The sequence below is a fragment of the Triturus cristatus genome, chromosome 4_1 (genome assembly GCF_964204655.1).
Source record: "Triturus cristatus chromosome 4_1, aTriCri1.1, whole genome shotgun sequence".
Taxonomy (NCBI): domain Eukaryota; kingdom Metazoa; phylum Chordata; class Amphibia; order Caudata; family Salamandridae; genus Triturus; species Triturus cristatus.
In genome coordinates this window covers 888,339,279-888,360,069 of record NC_140585.1, presented here as the reverse complement: position 1 = coordinate 888,360,069, position 20,791 = coordinate 888,339,279, and the positions used below count along the sequence as shown (strand labels likewise).

Here is a 20,791-nt window from a genome sequence, read left to right as displayed (position 1 = left end):
CAATAGGTCTCATCATCCACCCAGAGTGTTTTGAGAACACTTCTCTTTATGTCAATGTAGGGGGTAGTTCCCTGGGGATTTGCAGCCTGATATGTCATTTGTAAGTCTCCACTAAGTGAGGGTCCCAAGTATTGGCTACATCAGTCCATGGGCCATGCTGCTGCCTGGGCCATGCGTTCGAAATTATTAAAGAAAAAGGGTCTTCCCCTACTACATATTTCAGAAGTGCTACAGATGGTGACCCAGCATATCAGCTACTTTCCCTATGGCCGTATCCTGGGATTGTGCTTGAGTTGCTAATGCTTTGTGGAATGTTTCTCTGTCCTCTGCCACCATTGCAAAGAATCTTTCCAAAACTGTCTCCAATTTCTGTTGGCTTTCCGCCATATTTACTACAGCCTCCATATTCACACATCCCACTTCTGACACCACATGTAAGAGGGATGAGTGGATATATGAACACGGAGGCTGTGTGGATTTACAAATCGTGTTGTTTTATTATCACAGTACTTAAAGTATCAAGAGTGGGTGCGATCACTTGTGGATCTTCGTGGTAGATGGTAGGAAATGTCGTTAATAATAGACTTTGTCTTATCTTCTCTTTTAGGTCCCTCCAGGAAGATGTTGGCACCAGAACCCTCAGGAAAAGGGCAAGGGCCTCCTATAGAGTTTATCAACCCATCACCAAGACCAGTGCCAGTTTGTGGTTTCCTGGCTTTTTAAAGGTCAGTGTCTGGCATTTCCAGTAACTCAACTGATCAACTGTTGACCCCGGTCTCCACATGACTCTCCTCTTTTTATTAAAGTAAAATACCTGGGCTTTCTCCTCTTCCTGTGCCTCTGTTGAGCCTTACAGGCACAAGTGGGAAACTGGCTAGCATTTCTAAAAAAAAAGTTTACAACAAGACAAAAATAATAGGGAACAAGGGGTTACACAACCCAGGTTTTAGGCAGGCAGTGTGAAGAACCTCACTTATACAGTGCTCCTTCCCCTCCTGTTTACCTAAAAAAATGCCCTCACTACTGGCACGTGTCATTCCCCATGCTGTCAACATTTAGTGCTTTAAACTCTCAGCGCATGCAATCCTCATGCAGCCAACTGTAAGCGATTTAACTTTCAGCACGTGCACTTCCCATAAGGCCAACTTCCCCCTTCCCAGTCACTCTTCGCAGCACCACAACTCTCCTGAGTTGTGGCCGGCGAGTGCGCATATTCCGGCGGCTTCCACCACTCCTCTGACCAGGTCTCAGGAGGCTCCTCCAGGGGGGGCGGCATTGTTCTTCCGTGTTTCTGATTCGCCCTCTGAGGTCTCGAGTCCGCCTGCTGTCTGGAATTTCTTTGGAATAATCTAGTCCTCCTCTCGCAGATTATATGTCTCTCTGCATCATTCTGCAGTTCTCCTTCCTGTGCCTACTGTTGGCCTTTTGGAGCCGTAGCCCCACCCTCTGTGTCGAAACAGAGAAGTCTTTTCTCACTGTTTACTTCTCCTCGAGGTCCCTGCCCCTCCAGACTTTTTTCCCTCTTCAGGTTACTTGGCGTTTCCAGACAACAGAGGATCACCTCCCAATGCATTTCACAGGTAGGTGGTAGGGGTGAGGGCAAGGTTCTCCACATGGTCAAAGGGAAATTCTACATTAGTTTTCACCCCTCCTCTTGAACTTTGTATAGCCATTTTGGAATTATAGGAAACATAGAGAAGGCCTACAAAATGTTTTTGGACCTCTTCACTAATAGAGCATCCACCAGCCAAGCCAGAGGGTTCTGGAGTATAGAAATCTGGGTAGTTGAGCACTGCTGTTGGAAGCAGGAAGTTTAGAAATGGGGTGCTTAACCTAGTGCACATCTTCTAGAAATTCAGCAGAGACCAAGGTAAGTTCTGAGAGTATGAAAACAGTCTCCTTAACTGATCTGCCAAACACTGTCCTGTCCCTTGACAAGAGTTTTGTTTCTGCCTAAATCCCCAGATGAACTGCATTTGAATTCAATGACTTGCGAGCTTTCATGGTGATTTATATATGCCACGGTTACTGTAGTATCTGACATCATCAAGATATTGTGATGTTGACCTTGTAGCTGAAAATCCATTTGAGCATGAAGAACTGTTGCTCCCTCCAAATTGAGAACTGAACAATTTCTGTTAACCACATGGGTGCTCTGGACGGCTCCCGGCCGTCATGAGTCACGGTAGTCGTATGCTCATGACGGCCGGGAGCCGTCCGACCGTTGCCGCTCCGCCCACGCGTGGCAAATTCCCCGCCCGTGCGGGCGAAATAATTAGTGGGCGGAGTTCGGATGGCTCCCGGACGTCATGAGCACGCGCCCACCATGATTTATGACGGCCGGGAGCCGTCCTGGGTACCCGAGCGCCACGCCCAGCCCCGCCTCGCACCGCGGCAGAATTTGCCACACGGCGAAGGGGTTAAAGACCATTTAGCTTGAAACAAACAATGTTGCTCCCCAGCCTAGAGAGCTGGTATCTGTTGTTAGTACATTAAGATTCATCGGCTGCATAGTCACAAGGGAGTATAACTCTTCACTAGAATGCTAACATTATCTCCCACGTCACTGGGACCATAGTATTCTTTGACTGGAAAATTAGACACCAGTCCTTTGCAGGCGCCACATAAGCAATTGAAGATGAAGTCTGTCTTACTACACTGCGAACACGCAAGCCACAGTGTGACCTTGAACTACCATCCACTCCTTTGCTGTGGCTTCTTGAAGAATTACCAGAGAACACGATAGAGAGCAAGGTCAAATTGCCCTTGATTCATGTAGGAGGATCTTGTCCAGTTCTATCATGAACCTGGTCCCTATGAAAGTCATATCATCTTTGGTGTAGAACTTGGAAGCACTCAATATTTTGCTAGATAGAGAAGAAACCCATGATGACACAGGAAATTCTTTGACATCTCCAGATGTTGCAGTGTGATGTCCACTAATTGATTATGGATCAACCAGCCATCAAGCTATGGAAAGCTCAGAAAGCCTTGCAGATGAAGACACACTATAATGGGAGACACCACTTTTGTGAAAACCATTGGAGACGAGCAATGACCAAAAGTCAAAACTATAAGCCAGTCCAGTCCAAGCAGGCTTTATTCGACGTGTTAAGTCATAAAAGCACATCAAATACATCCTAAGCAATTACAAAAAACATCATATAAATTATGATACACCCCCAAATGGATTCATAAATACAGTTAGCATAAAACACTATGTACAGTATAAAAATAGGATAAAATTTGGTATGATAAAATCTTTGTAGTTATACCTTAATACGGTCCACAGCTTTCCAAGCAAGGTAGTTTTAAAAAGGCAAATGATTCCCCCCGGTATACATTACAGCATGACATTGTCTCTTTTACTCTCAAGTTTGGTTAAGGAAACGTCCTCTTATTGCCCATGCCCACCCCAGGTATTTTGCCATTGCTATGACGATCGCCTCGGTTTTATCAGCTCTTAGGATTCTTTCAGCTTCACATGACCTTCTTGTTCCCAAGAGCTTGCAAATTGGTGACAACCAGACCCGGCGTGGGGCGTGATATCCAGTGCATACAAACAATAGATGTGCCAGTGATTCTTTGCTATCCTGGCATACAGGGCACAAAACTATTAGCTGTCAGAGTTGATTTGGAATACAAATTCTTAGGATTCTCTGGTGCAATCTGTAATAGATATGTGGAAATATGCATCCATCAGATCTATTGTGGCCAAAAAATGATTTGTAGGAATTAGAGGAATAAATCTATGTAGCGTTTCTATCTTGAATGGAACATTTATCATCCACTTGTTAACTGTCTTGAGAGCTATAACCACTCAGAATCTACCCATCACCTTGGACACTAGGCAAATTATCAAGTTGACTCCTATCCCCATTTCTCATATCAGGACAGGAACTATCACTTAGTTCTCCACCAGAGCAGGTTTCCCTTTATTCATGGCTTCTCTCTTGAAGGGAAACGTCAGCCAAGGAGTAGGAATGGTCCCAAAATCTGGAGGAAGAGATTGGAATTCTATCCTGTATCCTTTCTGAATTGTCGTTAGCATCTTAATTTGATATTTTCTATTCGTCTGAGAAATGCTGTATTTGACCTCCAACCAGTAACTCAATGCCATTGTCTTCCTGGGACTCGGCATACTCAGAAATGCTGAACTGTATCCTCCTTCTGTTTACTCGAGTACCAGTCAGAAAAGGACTTTCTTTGAAATGTGGAAAACTGCTTTGGAGTGATTTGTCTACTGGAAGTTTGCCTGAGCGAGGATTTATGTCTAGAAGAGCTGGATGATTTCGATTTCTTACAGCTCATGGAATATGAATGGTTTATTTTCTTGAAAATATTATGCAACTTATCTTCCAATCCAGGCCCAAAATAATACGTAACCTTCAAATGGCATTTGCATAGGGGTGAATCTTTAAATTGCATCTGTATTCCAATCTTTTAACAATGGGTTACGACGTGCTCCTGCTAATGGTCCACTATCCAAATTGAAGCTCTTACCATATCAATGATATATCCAAGAGAAATGTTATCTGGTATTCCATCCCTTCTAATAATTCAAAGCATGTAGTACCTTCTTGGATGCCTTTAAACCAACTCTTGAAGTCTGAATTTAATGAGTGAGAGGCTTAAGCTCATTAATTGCTGGCTCAAAGAACAAGGTGAGAGTCTGAATAAATTCTCTTCAAGGATAAATCAACCTTTTTCTCAGCTGCATACTTTACAATAGTTTCTTCAGCCACTGACAACCTTCCCAAAAGGCTGGGCATGGCAGAATGACCTTCAGCAACTTAGTATCCATATCTTCTAATGGCTAGAGACCTGACATAAACCTTGGCATGTATATCCTATCTAGAACTTTCCATTCTATGAGGATAACCTTCATCAAATGGATAAGTATTGGAACTCCTAACAGAAGGGCCAGCTGAAACTGATGATAGAGAGTTTCCTCACAAGTTGCAGGCACTGAAAAACCCATATTCATTTTTAATAATTATTAATGTATAATAAAAAGGGAGACTTTGTGAAGTCTCCCTTAAGTAAATGATAGGGAAATTGTAAAAATTTATTATAATTGAAAATAAATATAAAATAAATATTACAAATATTTTTATATTAAGTATTCTTTATTTTAAAAGTAGAACAAAAAACAAATCCTAGAGCACTACTGACTTAATTTGGAAATAAATCTTTAATTGATGGAAACATATTAAATTTGATTGAGATAGTTTTCTTAAGTTTAAATTAAAAAGTAAACTTCTACGTAAAGATTAAAATTTAATTTTTTATTATGCATGAATATTTTTAAAAGTGATGAACAAAATTAAATTAAAATATTGTTACATACATTTTTCACTTCAAAATGGGGCATTAAAATATGTTACAATTAAACAATAAATATGCACCATTTTATATATATCTTTTAATATTGAAATTATATGTATTTATATTTTTAACCATTTTAAATAATTTAATTTAAATTAACAATATTTTCCTGTGGCCAGTACCATTTGCTGTGACTATGAAGGCTTAACAAAGACCACTCAAATGCAATTAACATTGTTACGGTTCATATTAATAATAGAAAACTGAAGGAAAGGGCAAGTAACAACACATGAGGGGGACAGGAGAGACTGGGCAAACAGCAATGCTAGAGATGGACGGGAGGGATGGGAAAAGTACCAAAGCGGGATGGGCGGTTGCAAGTAAAATAAATGAAAAAAGTACTTCCAAAAGTGCAACCAGTGGAAGGACACACTCGGAGTAATAATGGAGCACTTCTGGCATGCTCCAGGGCACAGATAAACATATGAAGAGGAAGTGAAGCTGGCAAACACTGACCAAGGAAAAGCAAGGAAATGAGAGTGACGATAAAGCCAACCAATTTTAAGCCACCCGCAGGCTCTAGTTTTGCAAGCAATAGCACATGTGCCCTAAAAAGAGAGTTCAAAGTGCCACTAAATAGAGGTGGGTGAGCCAACAAATCAACAGGGAGAGCCAAGCCAGTGCTGTGCCACGGGTCTGCCCTGGCTCTAAGAGGCTGTGCACGAGCCAAGCCTGGAAAATATTTGGCAAGTAAGTCTTGCAACAAACTTCATGTTAGAACATGATACAGTGACTTCAAAATTAGATTAGAGTATTTATTTAACATTTGGAAGCATTTCACCTTATTATATTGGCTTATATCTCTGCATTGAGATATATTTATTAAAAATGACAGTTTTTAAACTTAGAACCATTCCTGCCCCTGCCCAGATGACAATGTACTTAGTAAACTAGGCAAGTCAGTTGTCATGTTTACGCTATATGTGGCCTAGATTCTCATTATAGATAGAGTAACTTTATAGGCTATCAACACAAACACAAGATAGGTTTTTGTAGTACAGCACTCATCCTGAACTCGCATTTTAAAGGTGCTCATTTTCAGCAGTTTTACATACTGCGAACATTTGCCCAAGGTCATAAGACCGCTTCACAACAGACACAGACTATGTTACATATATTTATTTTGGTACATGGTGTTTTGCCAGGATGTGCAACACGCTGACGTGAAGCTGGGATTTGAACCTAGTTCTCCATGTCATATGCACGACAGCTGTAGCCACTAGGCCACTTTGCTTGCAGTGAAAACTTGGTTCTTTTTGAGCTCAAGGTTCCAAGAGCCAGGCATCTGGCTCGAGCCTGGCTTGATCTTTTTGCGGCTTTCCCACCGCTACTATTAAAAGAGGGGCTTTAGCTCTGTTCACAAGTTAATATTACTCCCTACATAATATAATTGGACAGAAGTTGTGTGTTCTTCGCTGAAAAAGAGTGCTTGCATTGGCCAGATTATGCTCAGTAAAATAGGCCTGAGTTGGCTATGGTGACGAGTCAATGATCCATGCTGTAGGCCTATTTGATTCATTGGGGACAATTCTGTTAAGTGCCAATGATCTGTTTATTATAAAAAGTAATGACAAAGACAGTAGGCATGAATTTAAATATTGTGAAAAACATACAATAAAGCAATAGACCTTTGTAGAAGTACATAGCCAGGTATTTTTTACCATACCAAATTACCACAGCAGGCAACGGCTTTGATACCCCCCACCCGATGGCAAATGCTGTTTATTTTTATTTTAATCGATTTGTAGGCCTGGCTTCACAGCACAGCTGTCTGCGAGGGCTTATGCTATCATCACCAGAAAAAGAGCTGTTAGATGTAGTACTAAGAGAGGGGCTGTGGCTCTGCCCACATGTTGATGAGCATTTCTAAAAGCATTTGATTTAAACATAGTTGTTTTAGTCTACCTATGAAGTTCTTTCTTTGCTGATAACTGATAGGGGCATTGTTAACACTGACCCCATGTCATATACAGTAGGAAGGGCCATTTAGGGGCCGATTCCGATCCTGTATTTTTTTTTTCCGTACGACTCGTATCCGTATTTTTTTCCGTACGAATCGTACAAGTCACGTCCGACCCGTGAAGTCCGATTCGTACGTGAAAAAGTACATACGGATCGGCCCGATCCGTACGAATCGTGGCGGGAAAAGTTGTACGAGACGGACCCGGACACTTTTCCGTACGAATCGTAAAAATACAGTCCGAGCGTACAAGTACGATCCGGACCGGCCTTCCGATTTACGAATCGTACGGAAAACGTCCCGTACACGGGGAATGACTTGTACATATGCAATGTCGGTGTACGCACCGTACATACGCAATGTTGTTGTACGCACCAATGTTTATTACGCACCGTACATACGCAATGGCGGTGTACGCACCGTACATAGCAATGGCGGTGTACGCACCGAACATAACAATGTCGGTGTACGCACCGTACATACGCAATGGCGGTGTACGCACCGTACATACGCAATGACGGTGTACGCACCGTACATAGCAATGGCGGTGTATGCACCGTACATATGCAATGGCGGTGTACGCACCGTACATATGCAATGGCGGTGTACGCACCGTACATATGCAATGGCGGTGTACGCACCGTACATATGCAATGGCGGTGTACGCACCGTACATATGCAATGGCGGTGTACGCACCGTACATAGCAATGGCAGTGTACGCACCATACATATGCAATGGCAGTGTATGCACCGTACATAGCAATGGCGGTGTACGCACCGTACATATGCAATGGTGGTGTACGCACCGTACATAGCAATGGCCGTGTACGCACCGTACATACACAACGCATGGGGGTGTGTGCCTGTACGACTCGTACCCCTGTACCGTACTGAACCACGGACACTGTAAAACAGCACAAGGAGGGTCTATTCGACTCGCACAACACCACAAAACACATCTACAGTGCACTAAAAATAGAAATGACTGACCTGGACACATCCAAACAGGCAAACAGAGGGGCAAACTCACAACCACCCCTTATAACACACCCACCAAAAATTCAAACTGAGGCCCATCCACAAATGGACCAACAAAAAGGGTCCACACACACAAACCATGAGCCTTTGCAACAGACTCACTGCAGCTAGAGAGCACACACCAACAACTGCACCCATCCACCTAAACATATACACCTTCACACAACCTCCTTCACACATACCCCCTCTTCACATTCACACCCACACCATCCACACCCTCACCCCACACCATGCCCACAGACAAGAATCCAAAGTTCACAAGTGAGGAGCTGGAGATCCTTGTCAATGAAGTCATCAGAGTCGAGCCACAGCTGTTTGGAACATTGGTCAGACAGACAAGCATAGCCGAAAAATCACGCCTGTGGCAGAGGATCGTCGATAGGGTGAATGCTGTTCAACCCATCAGAAGGACCAGGAATGAATGCCAAGCCAGGTGGTACGATCTGCGGAGGGCGGTCAAGCGCAAAATGAATGATGACTACGTCCAGAGCAACATCACTGGAGGTGGTGCGCCCCGCAGACCAGTACATTTCCATCCCTGGGAGGAGAAGGTGATGGCCCTGCTTCCGCCTGTGGGAGTACATGGACTGCAAGGACTTCCAGAGCCTGGTGAGTACACAAACAACTTGGGTAACATGGGGGTAATGGCATCCACACCCCAGCTACACCAAATGCACGCAACTACCCCCAAGCCCTCACCGGCCAGAACCACAGTCAAAAATAACGCTAATGCAACTAACATGTGTATGCTCCATTGAGAAAGCAAGGCCATGCTATGTCCCATGCTACACGAAGCAGCAACCCAAGAATGGATGTCCGGTATGCTGGGAGGGTGGGTGGCACAAAACACATTGTTGAACTCCAAATCAGACACAATTGCCCTCATCCCATATGGCCCAGGTACATACCCATGCACCATGCGCAATGCACAGGGATTGGGAAAGTACTGAAAAGATAGCTCACACTCGGCCCGGGTGTAGGCAGCACAAGGCCCTCCTGTGACCAGTGCAAACACAAACACCAAGACAACAAGGTCAGATATCTAGGACGGGAACTAACACTCACTGTCATGGCAGCATGCTCCATGGGGGGACAGCTACATCACCTGGGAGCCCCACTGCCAAATCACACTACACCCACCAGCAGGCCCTGTCACACACACCCCTTACACAAGCAGACACCCCCGGGACAGGCAATGGATTTACCCACTGTCACAATGGACATGTAACACAACAACACCAATACATAGCCAAACATGCATCCAAGCCAAAAATATACATGTCAAAGACTCAGGAGAACATATCAATCTGTCCCCCGCAACATACCCATCCACAAGTGAACATTGAGGAGAATGCTAGGCACATACAACTACCTGGAGGAACAGTGCCAACTTGAATGTGTATGATACATGCATGTTGCATGAAACAGCATTAACATTGTCTGTCTCTCACACACAGGGCAACGTGATGAATCTACCCCCAACAATGGGGGTGAAGATTCACAGTCCCTGGCCCGGGAGGAACCTGATCCCACCGGCAGCGACGCCTCTCAACATTCCACGGATGACCCCGACCGACCTGGACCCTCTGGTGTCCAAGCCCCTGCAGAGCCTGGTTCAGGACCATCTGTGCCAACCACCAACCCCATTCCTGTCACATCCCAGGAGACACTGAGGAGCCCTGCCCGCAGTGAACAACTGAGCCAGTCTGACCAAGGAGCTCCGGGCACCCAGGAGGAGGCAGACAACACTGCCATCCCTCAGGGGTCCCGTAGACCCGATGTGCCCACAATGGCATGCCAGGCTCATGTGGGCAGGGGTGGTGGGAGTGGAGGCAGACGGAGGCGAGAACCTGACCAGCCAGCTGAAGGGACCGGTATGTCACACATACACAACATCATGGAGGCATAATGGTGTGACACCAGGGAGTTCAGCCAGGTAGTGGTGACCCTCACAGAGATCAAGAACCAGCAGGCTGAGCAACACGCCAGTCAACAAGAACACCAAGGACGGATAGAGGCAAGACTGGCTGAGCTCCTGGCAGTGCAAAGGGACATAAGCCATTCACTCCGTTGGATCGCCGACAACATGGGCAACCCTCCCTGTGCCACCAGGCGAAGACCACCACCAGCCACAGGGAGGGAGGAGGAGGAGGATTCGTCCGACGGAGCGTCCCAAGCATCGTCAAGGCCTGCATCTGAGGGTTCCCTGAGGAAGGTGGGCCGTCCACGGAAAAGACTGTGAGAGGCAGCGGCACATCCACATCTCCCAGGTCACCTGGCCTGGCACCTGGCCTTCATGTGCGACAGCATCACCTCATTGACTGACATCATCTGCCACATGGACCTGCTGGTCACAGTCTGACTAATGATGCCAAACACTGTGGTCTGGACTCTGATGACTTCAAATGGCAAGGATCCCATCTCCCCCTGTGAACTTTGGATTCTATGGCCCCTGCATTGCACCTTTTTCAGTGCACAAATCACACCACAGAGCTATAATTAAATAATTAATACGTGAAATTTTATGTTGCAGTCATTTAGCATGAGTCCACAACATACGTGTGGGGATATGTCAAAGTATGCCTGAGTGTGGAACTAACTCCAGCCATCCATACACTTGGATCTGAGTCCGGTCGAGGAGACACATGGGTCACAATGTATCACCAAATACAGACATGGAGCCCAATACTCACCCGTGATGGCCTCAAGCTGCTGAGGGGGCGCTTGCAATACTACTCAGACAGACCAATTTGGAAGAGTATCATGAAGGTGTAGAGGTCATGGGTCACGTTGATATGCCCGGGGAGGGAGTCCCAGGTCTGTTTGGTGAGGTGGGAAAACTATCTCCTGCATGCAGTTTTTATGTGGATGTGATGAATGGTGGCCAGGGCAAGGTGGGCTGCATGGAGTTGGGCCAACGGGGTGTTGGATGACAGACGTCCAAGGTTTGTTTTGGGTCTGGGGTTGTGGACTGCCTCCGGAGTGTGGTTGAGGAGTCTGAAGGTGATCCTGCAGCAGACAGTGAGCCATTCTAGCTATCTCAGGTGGACGGTGATGTGGCTGGGGATGTTGAAGATGAGGTGTGCGGATGCACCCTGGATGTGGACAACTTCTCCTGCAGTTTTGCTGTTGTTCTACGTAGAGGCCGGTGCTGTAGTTGAGCCGGCTGGTGTCGTGAACCTGGGGGACGGTCTGTCTTGCCTTGTAGTGGATCTATCTGTGGATCATTTGCAGCATGCGGAGGGTGTTGCAGCATGAGGTACAGATGGTGGTGAGTTGCATGGTAATTGTGAGCGATGGGTCCATGATGAACACCAGCTTGTGTGCGTTGCCACTGGGTGCTGGTGCGGTGCCCAGACCAGTGGGACACAAGGAGTTGACCCAGCTGTAAGGGGACAATCCTCAGATGATGACCTCAGTCCTGTCCAAGTCCAGCCTCAGGTGGCTGATGTTCAGCCATTCGTCAACGGATCTCATGCCTTCTTGAAGGTTGGATCTGGCAATGGCTGGCTCTTTGGTGCGTTTGAGGAGCAGCTGGGTGTCAATGGCATACAAGATGATGATGAGGTCGTGTGCGCATGTGATGGTGGAGAGGGGGGTCATGGAGACATTGAAGATCGTCACGCTGAGAGAAGAGCCCTGGGGCATGTGCCACATGACCCCAATGTACTACATGCTGCAGGGTGGAGGCTGACTCCCTGGGCCTTGCTGGTGAGCTACTTTCTGATTTAACCCTGGGCCCTCCTCTGGATACCAGTGTTGGAGATGTGTGAGCTGACAGTGTGGTAGCACATGGTGTACAATGCCGTTGAGAGGTCAAGGGGGGTGGGCTCACCATTGTTGAGCAGGGCAAAGTTGTCATTGGTGGTGGCAATGATGGTTGCAGTGGTGTGATTACTGTGGAATATGGTCTGGTGCCGGTTGCCTGGAGCTGGTTGCGTGGAGGAAATTTGTCAGTTGCTTGTTGAGTGTCTTCCGGATGACATTTACTGGGTAGGGAAGCAGGGTGATGTACCAGGAGATCCTGCGGTACTGCCGTCCGTTGTTTAAGAAGGGCCTGGGTCTCTGCATGCCTCCAGCATCCATGGAATGTGGCTAACTCAAAGGAGACATTCAGGACGCGCTGGACGTGGGCTTCAAGAATGGGGAATGATGTGGTTGAGATGTTGTGTGGGAAGGGGCCTGATGGAGAGCCAGAGTGGATGGTGCACATGAGCCAGGTGGTGTACTTGCTGCTGACGGGAGTCCAGAACCTGAAGGGGGTTTGTCCTGCGTATAATAGTGCTGTCTGCCTCTGTGTGCCAAGGCTGTTGTGTATGGCCATGAGCTAGCAGTGGAACAATGTTGCAAGGGATGTGATCTGCCTTGCAAGGGTGGGGTGTCTTGGATGGAGATCTGCTGTCAGTTCACTCACAATGCTGATGAGCTCCTTGATGTCGTGTGTTTTGGTGTCTCAGCACTATCTGAAGGATCTCCACTTGTCCTTGCTGATGATATGGTGATGTCTGTGTGTGGTATTTTCCAGGCCTGTAAGGTAAATGATGGCTCTTTGTGTTGCAAGGTGTGCACAAGAGTCCGGCTAGGTCTGTAGGAGTCCAGTAGGTCTGTCTTGTCCCAGGTGCCTTAACTATTGTTGTGCTTCACAGGAAAGTCCGTCAATGTAGCAAGATTGTTGGATCAGTTGCTGATCCAGTGCATGAGGTTTCAGGGTGTTGCATTGGTGTTGTTCTGAGTGTCCCACACAGCTTGTCTGTGTTGACTTACATCAAGCATCTTTGGGGGATCGTTAGCAGGGTGTGGGGCAGTGTGTTGCTTGTCGGAGACGTCGATTAAAATGTTGATGGACCAATGATGGATGGTGGTGTGGTTCTCCTCCAGCCAGAAGTTACTGGCCCCCAGCCACATGTAGCCTGTGGAGGTGAGGGCGTGTGTGCAGATGTACGTGTTGATGGCTTAGCGCAATTGTGGATGTAGGCCTGGATATCTGTAGATGAGTGTTACTCTGAGGGTTGCCAGGGAGTTGCTGCAAACCCGGATTTGTGATTCTGAGGGTGTACTTGTGAATAAATTGCAATTCATCCTCCGGGATTGTTGGTGCCGTCCCTGCGGGTGAGCTTGTATCCGTCTGAGATGGCAATGAAGAAGTCGTGTGCTGAGGATGCTTATGTCCAGGTTACTGTCATGAAGGTGATGTGTGGGCCTGTTGTGTTGAGGAGGTAACAGAGTCCAATGGCATGCTGGTGGACGGAGCGGGTGTGGAGTAGGAGGCACATGACCTGGTTGTTCTGACAGGGTCTGGTAGGCTGGGCAGCATTGTGTAGGCAGTTGGAGTTGCACACTCAGCATGCGAAGGTGTCGTGTGTGCGCTTAGGGATTGCCTGATAGCAGGCGGATGATTGTGTGGAGGACATTGCTTGGAGGTTGGCTACAGCATGAGCCTGTTGTGTGACGTGGGTCATGCAAAGACCAGAGGCTCGGGCACTGTGCACATTGCAGGCGCAGACGGTCCTGCCTTTGGCACGGCAACAGTGGTACAGACAAGCTGCTGGCTGCATTAAGAATGGGTGGAGGGGGGAAGGGAGGAGCATTTTGGAGGCGTGTGGGTTGCAGAATCAGGGCACTCGGCGGGGCGGGGCCGCAGGTGACGCAGCAGCAGGCGGAAGGGGTGAGAAACTAGGCAAAAAGTAGCACACAAAGATAAGGAGGTCAGAAAGGCACAGTGCAACAGGTGTATGTAAAGGAAGGAGTGTCAGGTAACTCATGGGTCACTGCGAGAAAATGTATGACCAATCACCAAAAATGACGGTCACAGGGTCAGGCAACAAAATGCGGAGCTGCGCACAGGAGACACACCATCAGCATGTGTTCACGTCCCGTTGTGGGGAGCAACCTGCACAAATACATACACAACCAGGGACTTCATGCACAATAGATATTATTAGCCATGAAGAACTGCATGCATGTTGCCGAAGTACACATAACCATATGCTCAATATTTGACAAGTATGCCATAGATGACGCATGCAAACTGGCAAGAGAGCTGCAGTGACAGAGATGAGGCACTTTGGATTGTGCTGAACACCTGTATTCCACATACACACACAAAGGGAAATGCATCCAAGTGAACACACTCACAGGTCAGTTGACAGAACATGTGGGACATACGCTGGACCCCCCCTTCACGACACGGATGATGTCAATCCCAATGAACTGGCACACAAGTCAAGAGGATGAGCCAAACACATCCTGCTGCAATTCCCCATAGAGCCTGTTGTTGTGATGTCCCACACTATGTCCACCCGTAGCATCCGCAATGTTTCAGAGGCAAGGTTTACACACATTGATGCCTTCATCAGACGCCACACTCCACTACAGATGACAGTCAAGAAGGGTGACTATCATGTCATGGGAGTGATGCTACATGTTATATGCTCCATGGTGAGAAGACATGTATGCATGGTACCACAACATGCACAGAAGCAGGCCCACACATTCCCAACCTGTACCACCACCAAAAAGCCTTGCTGCTATCCTTACCCAAACTGACATTTTCACATGTCCGTGCATGGAAAGCTGATTCAGCACACGTTGCAATCCTCATGAGGAATAGCAGGAGGACAAAGATGACACAAGCTGACAACAGGCGCAAAAACCTGGGAATGACAGACACACAAGAAGTCACCTAAAACAATTCTCGCCGCACACATGGACATTTACAAAACATGAACAATGTTGGACACATGTAAATTTCAAAGAAAGTCTCTCCGCAAAACTGTGTGGCATGACATCATCACTCGAGTGACACATCAGAACACACATCAAAGTCACTTTGCATTCAGTCAGCTGGACACACACATTGCAACACATGCCACTCAATGCTACAAGCTTGCACACTCATACCCAGTGACTCACCATTATGAGAAGAAGTTGTGTATGAGCTGACTGGATATCATCCTCCTCCTCCTCCTCATCACTAGCCTCGTGAGAAAGCCCTTGGTCCTCCATGGGTGGATCTTCCTGCTCATCCGGATCCAGGATGAGTTGCACTGCCTTCTCAACTGCCATGTTGTGCAGCATGCAGCACACGAGGAAGATTCGACAGACCTTCTCCGGGGCATAAGGGAGGGACCCGCCTGTCTTGTCCAGGCACCGGAATCGGCTCTTCAGGAGTCCAAACGTCCTCTCAATCACTCGCCTGGTCTGCCCGTGTGCATTGTTGTACCGGTGATCTGCAGCTGTTCTTGGGTTGCGGAGAGGTGTCAGCAGCCATGGCATGTTGGGATAGCCAGAGTCCCCTACATGGAAAGATCATGTAAAAAAGTGGGTCAGGAGATGCCGTAAGAGCCAAAGATACCGCAACACACAGGACAAACAGAATATACCCACCAACAAGACATGCTCGTTCGTTGTGCAGCATCATTTGTGGCACCCTGCTACGCCTCATGATGTAGGCATCGTGTGCTGATCCTGGAAAACGTGCACAGACATGGCAAATCAGCATATTAGCAAGACACACCACAAGGGCATTTATCGAGTGGTAATGTTTTCTATTGCGATAGGCTTGTTCCTGTGCCTGTGGTGGTAACAAAGCCACATGTGTACCATCAATGGACCCAATGACATGGGGCATCCCTCCCAGGGCATAGAAATCACCCTTGACATCTGTCAACTCCTCAGGAGTAGGAAATGTGATGAATTCATCAAGGTGCTCCAACATGACTGCTAAAACATCACGCAGGACACGGCTGAACATTGTCTGTGACATGCCACCAACATCAGCTATGGTGAATTGAAACGTACCTGTGTCAAAAAAATGTAGGGCTGCCATCACCTTCATCTTTGGGGTCTGCGCAGTAGGATACCTGTGTCGCAGTTGGAGGTGTGGTGCCAGCCTGTCGGTCAAGTCCTCAATCAACTGTTGAGTGAATCTGTAACATCGGATGCAGGCACGTTCCCTCATGGCACCCAAGTCTGGCATTGTTCTTGGGACAGGCTGTGCCCTGCAAGACATTGTTTGCAAGAATGAAGATTGAGAGTCTGCCAATATCAATGTCAATGAACATAGCACATGCTACACTGCTAATACACATCAGGTAACTATGGAGTCGGGTGTGTGCAATGCATACAGGACACATATGCCAGCTTGCTGGCACACCTACAAAAAGCCAGATACACCTGTTGATTGTCAAGTCTGCATGACATGCCCTGAAATGAGTTGGTGGCCAGTCTGAGTGAAGAGCCACAGATATCACCGGAGTGACACACAACCACATAGCTGCATTGTGTGGATGTCATCTCATCCACACAGCTGACTGCAAGGCACATGCACAGGTCACAATGAATGTCAAATGTACATATCAAACACATTGCGATGAATGGGTACACGTGACAAGAGAGAGACACAGCCATTGAGACAACGCAGACATGTATGTCTGGGAAAATATGATGTCCGATGCACACAGACCCTACAGCGGTGGGAATCCACATGTGGCATGGTGTGCGTAGATGTGTCCCATGCCCATCTCCACACAGACCCATGTTGGATGCACCAACAGCAGATGCAGTTGATGGAACACTGACATCAAGTTCATGGGAACACATGACACACACCTGACATAGTCACAAAGGGGCACGCAGATCGTGACATGTCAGTTGATAGAGTGTCTCTGTCCCTGGCATCAGGATACAGGTGCGGGTGGTGATGACTGTGCCATCCCACTGCTGCTGTGCATGACACAGTTGGACTACAGACACATGTGGCAAGTGTCAAGGTGATGTGTGCCACATAGTGCCCCATCACACATGACATGTGTCCACAGGTCATCACACATCAATTGTGCAACTAGATGAGATGACCTGTGCAATATCACTGGCTTGCACACCTAGGGCCTGCACATAACAGTATGCAATGACAAGTACTTGATGGACATCCTTGTGCGACTCGTAGCCCTCCATTCCTGGCATGTGTGCGCCTCTATTACCATTTTAAGCGTGTGAAATGCGTACCCGTACGTGTGAACCAGTGCGTACCCGTAGGTGTCAAACGCACTGTACTACTAGTGCGTACCCGTACGTGTGAACTAGTGCGTACCCGTAGGTGTCAAACGCACTGTACTACTAGTGCATACCCATACGTGTGAAGCAGTGCGTACCCGTAGGTGTCAAACGCACTGTACTACTAGTGCGTACCCGTACGTGTGAACTAGTGCGTACCCGTAGGTGTCAAATGCACTGCACTACTAGTGCGTACCCGTACGTGTGAACCAGTGCGTACCCGTAGGTGTCAAATGCACTGTACTACTAGTGTGTACCCCTACGTGTGAACCAGTTTGTACCCGTAGGTGTCAAACGCACTGTACTACTAGTGCGTACCCGTACGTGTGAACCAGTGCGTACCCGTAGGTGTCAAACGCACTGTACTACTAGTGCGTACCCGTACGTGTGAACCAGTACGTACCCGTAGGTGTCAAACGCACTGTACTACTAGTGCGTACTCGTACGTGTGAACTAGTGCGTACCCGTAGGTGTCAAATGCACTGTACTACTAGTGCGACCCGTACGTGTGAGCCAGTGCGTATCCGTAGGTGTCAAGCGCACTGTACTACTAGTGCGTACCCGTACGTGTGAACTAGTGCATACCCGTAGGTGTCAAACGCACTGTACTACTAGTGCTTACCCGTACGTGTGAACCAGTGCGTACCCATAGGTGTCAAACACACCGTACACCCACTATCATCGCGTGTGTACGCGTTGTTTCACCATTGTACTTGTGCCATAGGGGTACGTGTGAAATGCACCGTACACGCGCTATCATCGCGTGTGTATGCTTCGTTTCACCATTGTACTTGTGCCGTAGGGGTACGTGTGAAACGCACCATACACCCGCTGTCATCGCGTGTGTACGCTTCATTTCACCATTGTACTTGTGCCGTAGGGGTACGTGTGAAACGCACCGTACACCCGCTATCATTGCATGTGTACGCTTCGTTTCACCATTGTACTTGTGCCGTAGGGGTACATGTGAAACGCACCGTACCTGTGTGTGGATTTCAAAATTACATTGGGGACACATAAGGGACAAGTATTAGGCCCTAAATGCATGCTGGTTGTGATGGAGACGGAGTTTTCAGTTGAAAAGTGTCGATCATGTGTCCTGGAACAGTCAGTTGGCCACAAAATACAATGTTGCAAAGTGGTTGTTGACTTGACATGATGCTCAAAATTTGAACGATGCGAATGCTGTCATTGGTGTATGTTTAAAGTCATTGGTGTATGTTTAAAGGGATTGGAGTAAACGTAGGATGCGAATGAGTCTGACCAATCACTATGTACTCCTATAAATGAATGCCCCTCAGCAAGATAGATATAAGGCAGCCAGAACCCATGAGAAGGCACTTGCCTGCACAACTTTCCAGTCGACCACACTGCTGCTGTCTCTGCTTCCTCTGGACCATGTCACGTACTGTGGAGAGGGCCCAGCCATTCACCCAGGAGGAGAATGAGGCCTTGCTGGACGTCCTCCTCCCACAGTACACCAAGCTGTATGGGAGACCAGGGGAGCAGGTGAGTGCTGAGTCCACTACCTTTGCCTATGCACCTGTTGTGTGACTGTCAATATTGCGTCCAGGTGGGACAGACATGCAATGTTGTTTAGAGTGGGTCCCAGGGGGGGACATGCTGATGTCTCTCATGCAGAGCATGATGTAGTTCCTGTGTGCACCCCTCACTTGCATTGTGCTTACTGTGACTCTCACTGCATAGTGCATGGCACTTTCAGCCTGGAAAATCCTTGGTGGCTTTTTTTCCTATTTTCCTGAGGTGATTCACTGGTCCCCCCGGTGTGACAGGTGACTGTACCCACAGATGTGTATGAGTTGAGTGGCCCTGTGGTGAGAGTGTTCAAATGATGTGTACGACCTCATGGACATTGATGTGTGTGAATGTTCCTTGTCATATGGGTGAGTGTCTATGTGAAGGGTTGCACCACAGCTGCATGGAGGAGGCAACATATCAACCCATCTGATGTGACAAGTAAGCCGTGCTGTGTGTCTGACTTGCAGAGCTAGCATGACACCTGTGACACCCCACTGGCAAGTGGCACATGTGCAGAGTGAGGGTTGTATCCGCTGTTGTCAATGACAGGCGAGTGATCTGTGCTTGGGTGTGTCTGTCTAGTATGCTGATGGTGCGTCAGTGGAGTGGGACATGTGACTGCTTGGCACGTGCTGGCCTTCAGCCTGCTGTTGCATGTACTGCACAGTGTGTGGCATGATCAGTGAGTGTGTCGCACCCCTCATGCCAACCTGTTGACTTTCAATGCCATGTAGTGCATTGGGGCTTGCACACAGGCCAATTTCTTATTGTGTATGATGTGATTCCTGTCTGCATCCTATGCCCTGTTCAACATTTCAATGATGTTCAAATGTGTGTCTCTGGGACATGGAGCAGGTGTATTGATGTTGTGTCACTTTGTCATCCTGACGGGTAACTGCCTACGAGAAGGGGGTGATCTGGAAAGACATCGTCAGGGCTGTGAGATCTGAGGGGGAGTGTAGTCTGCAGCTGCCACAGGTCCGCAAGAGGTGGCAGGACATCCGGTGCTGGACCTGGCGGATCGCCCGGGTCCAGCTGGGGCTCGACAGTCCTCGCCCCCACGGCGGCCGCCGATGCCTGACCCCATACATGAAACGTGTCCTGGCGGTGATATTCCCTGAGCTCGATGGGCAGTTACAGGAGAGACTGCAGCAAGGAGGGGGTAGGTACATGGCTGTTTGTCGTGTTATGTGTCGCCAGCTTTTGGAAGTGCTCTGTAGCCTGGATACACTCCCAGAGTTTATATGTGCAGTGCATTTTCGGTTCCCCAATGTCACCTGGTGCTCTTTTTCATCCCTTCCCCTCTTTGACATGTGTCCCCTGGTCTGTGTGTAATCACATTTGCACATGGTCATCTAGGGTGCCAGTAAATCCAAGTGCACATTGCTTTCTGCATCATGTGGGAGGGTGGTCTGTGACTTGTGTTGGTACCTTGCCTGTGCCATGACCTGTTCACTATGTTGGGGGTCCATATTTGTTGTCAGTGATGATGATTCTCAACATAGGAGTGTGAGCTTTCAACTGAACACTCTTGCAGCATGCATGACCAATGTTGTGGCCTCAGACATGATGTGCATGAGTGGGAGATATGCATATTGCCATGACGGTTGAACATGGTACAGTCAGCTCATTCCAGGACCATGGAGCAGTGTGCCCACTACAGTCCCCTGAGACACCCTTGCCTCCTAATCATGTGTGTCATCCAACACTGTGCACATTCTCTGTGGGTTCAGCATAGGTCTGCCTCTGTGGCATTGTTCCCTGGCCTAGTTAGTATTTCGCAAATGTGTGCTACATGTGTCCACGGGACA

At 47.8% G+C, this 20,791-nt stretch overlaps 1 protein-coding gene across 1 annotated transcript in view; it reads left to right on the top strand.

The window, feature by feature from the left end:
• Positions 1 to 20,791, top strand: part of SMKR1 (small lysine rich protein 1) — a 226,884-nt gene that overhangs the window by 25,516 nt on the left and 180,577 nt on the right. Inside the window, exon 3 of the mRNA XM_085651173.1 lies at positions 608 to 725. Within this exon, the coding sequence (XP_085507299.1) occupies positions 608 to 725 (118 nt within the window). The remainder of the gene's footprint in view (positions 1 to 607; positions 726 to 20,791) is intronic.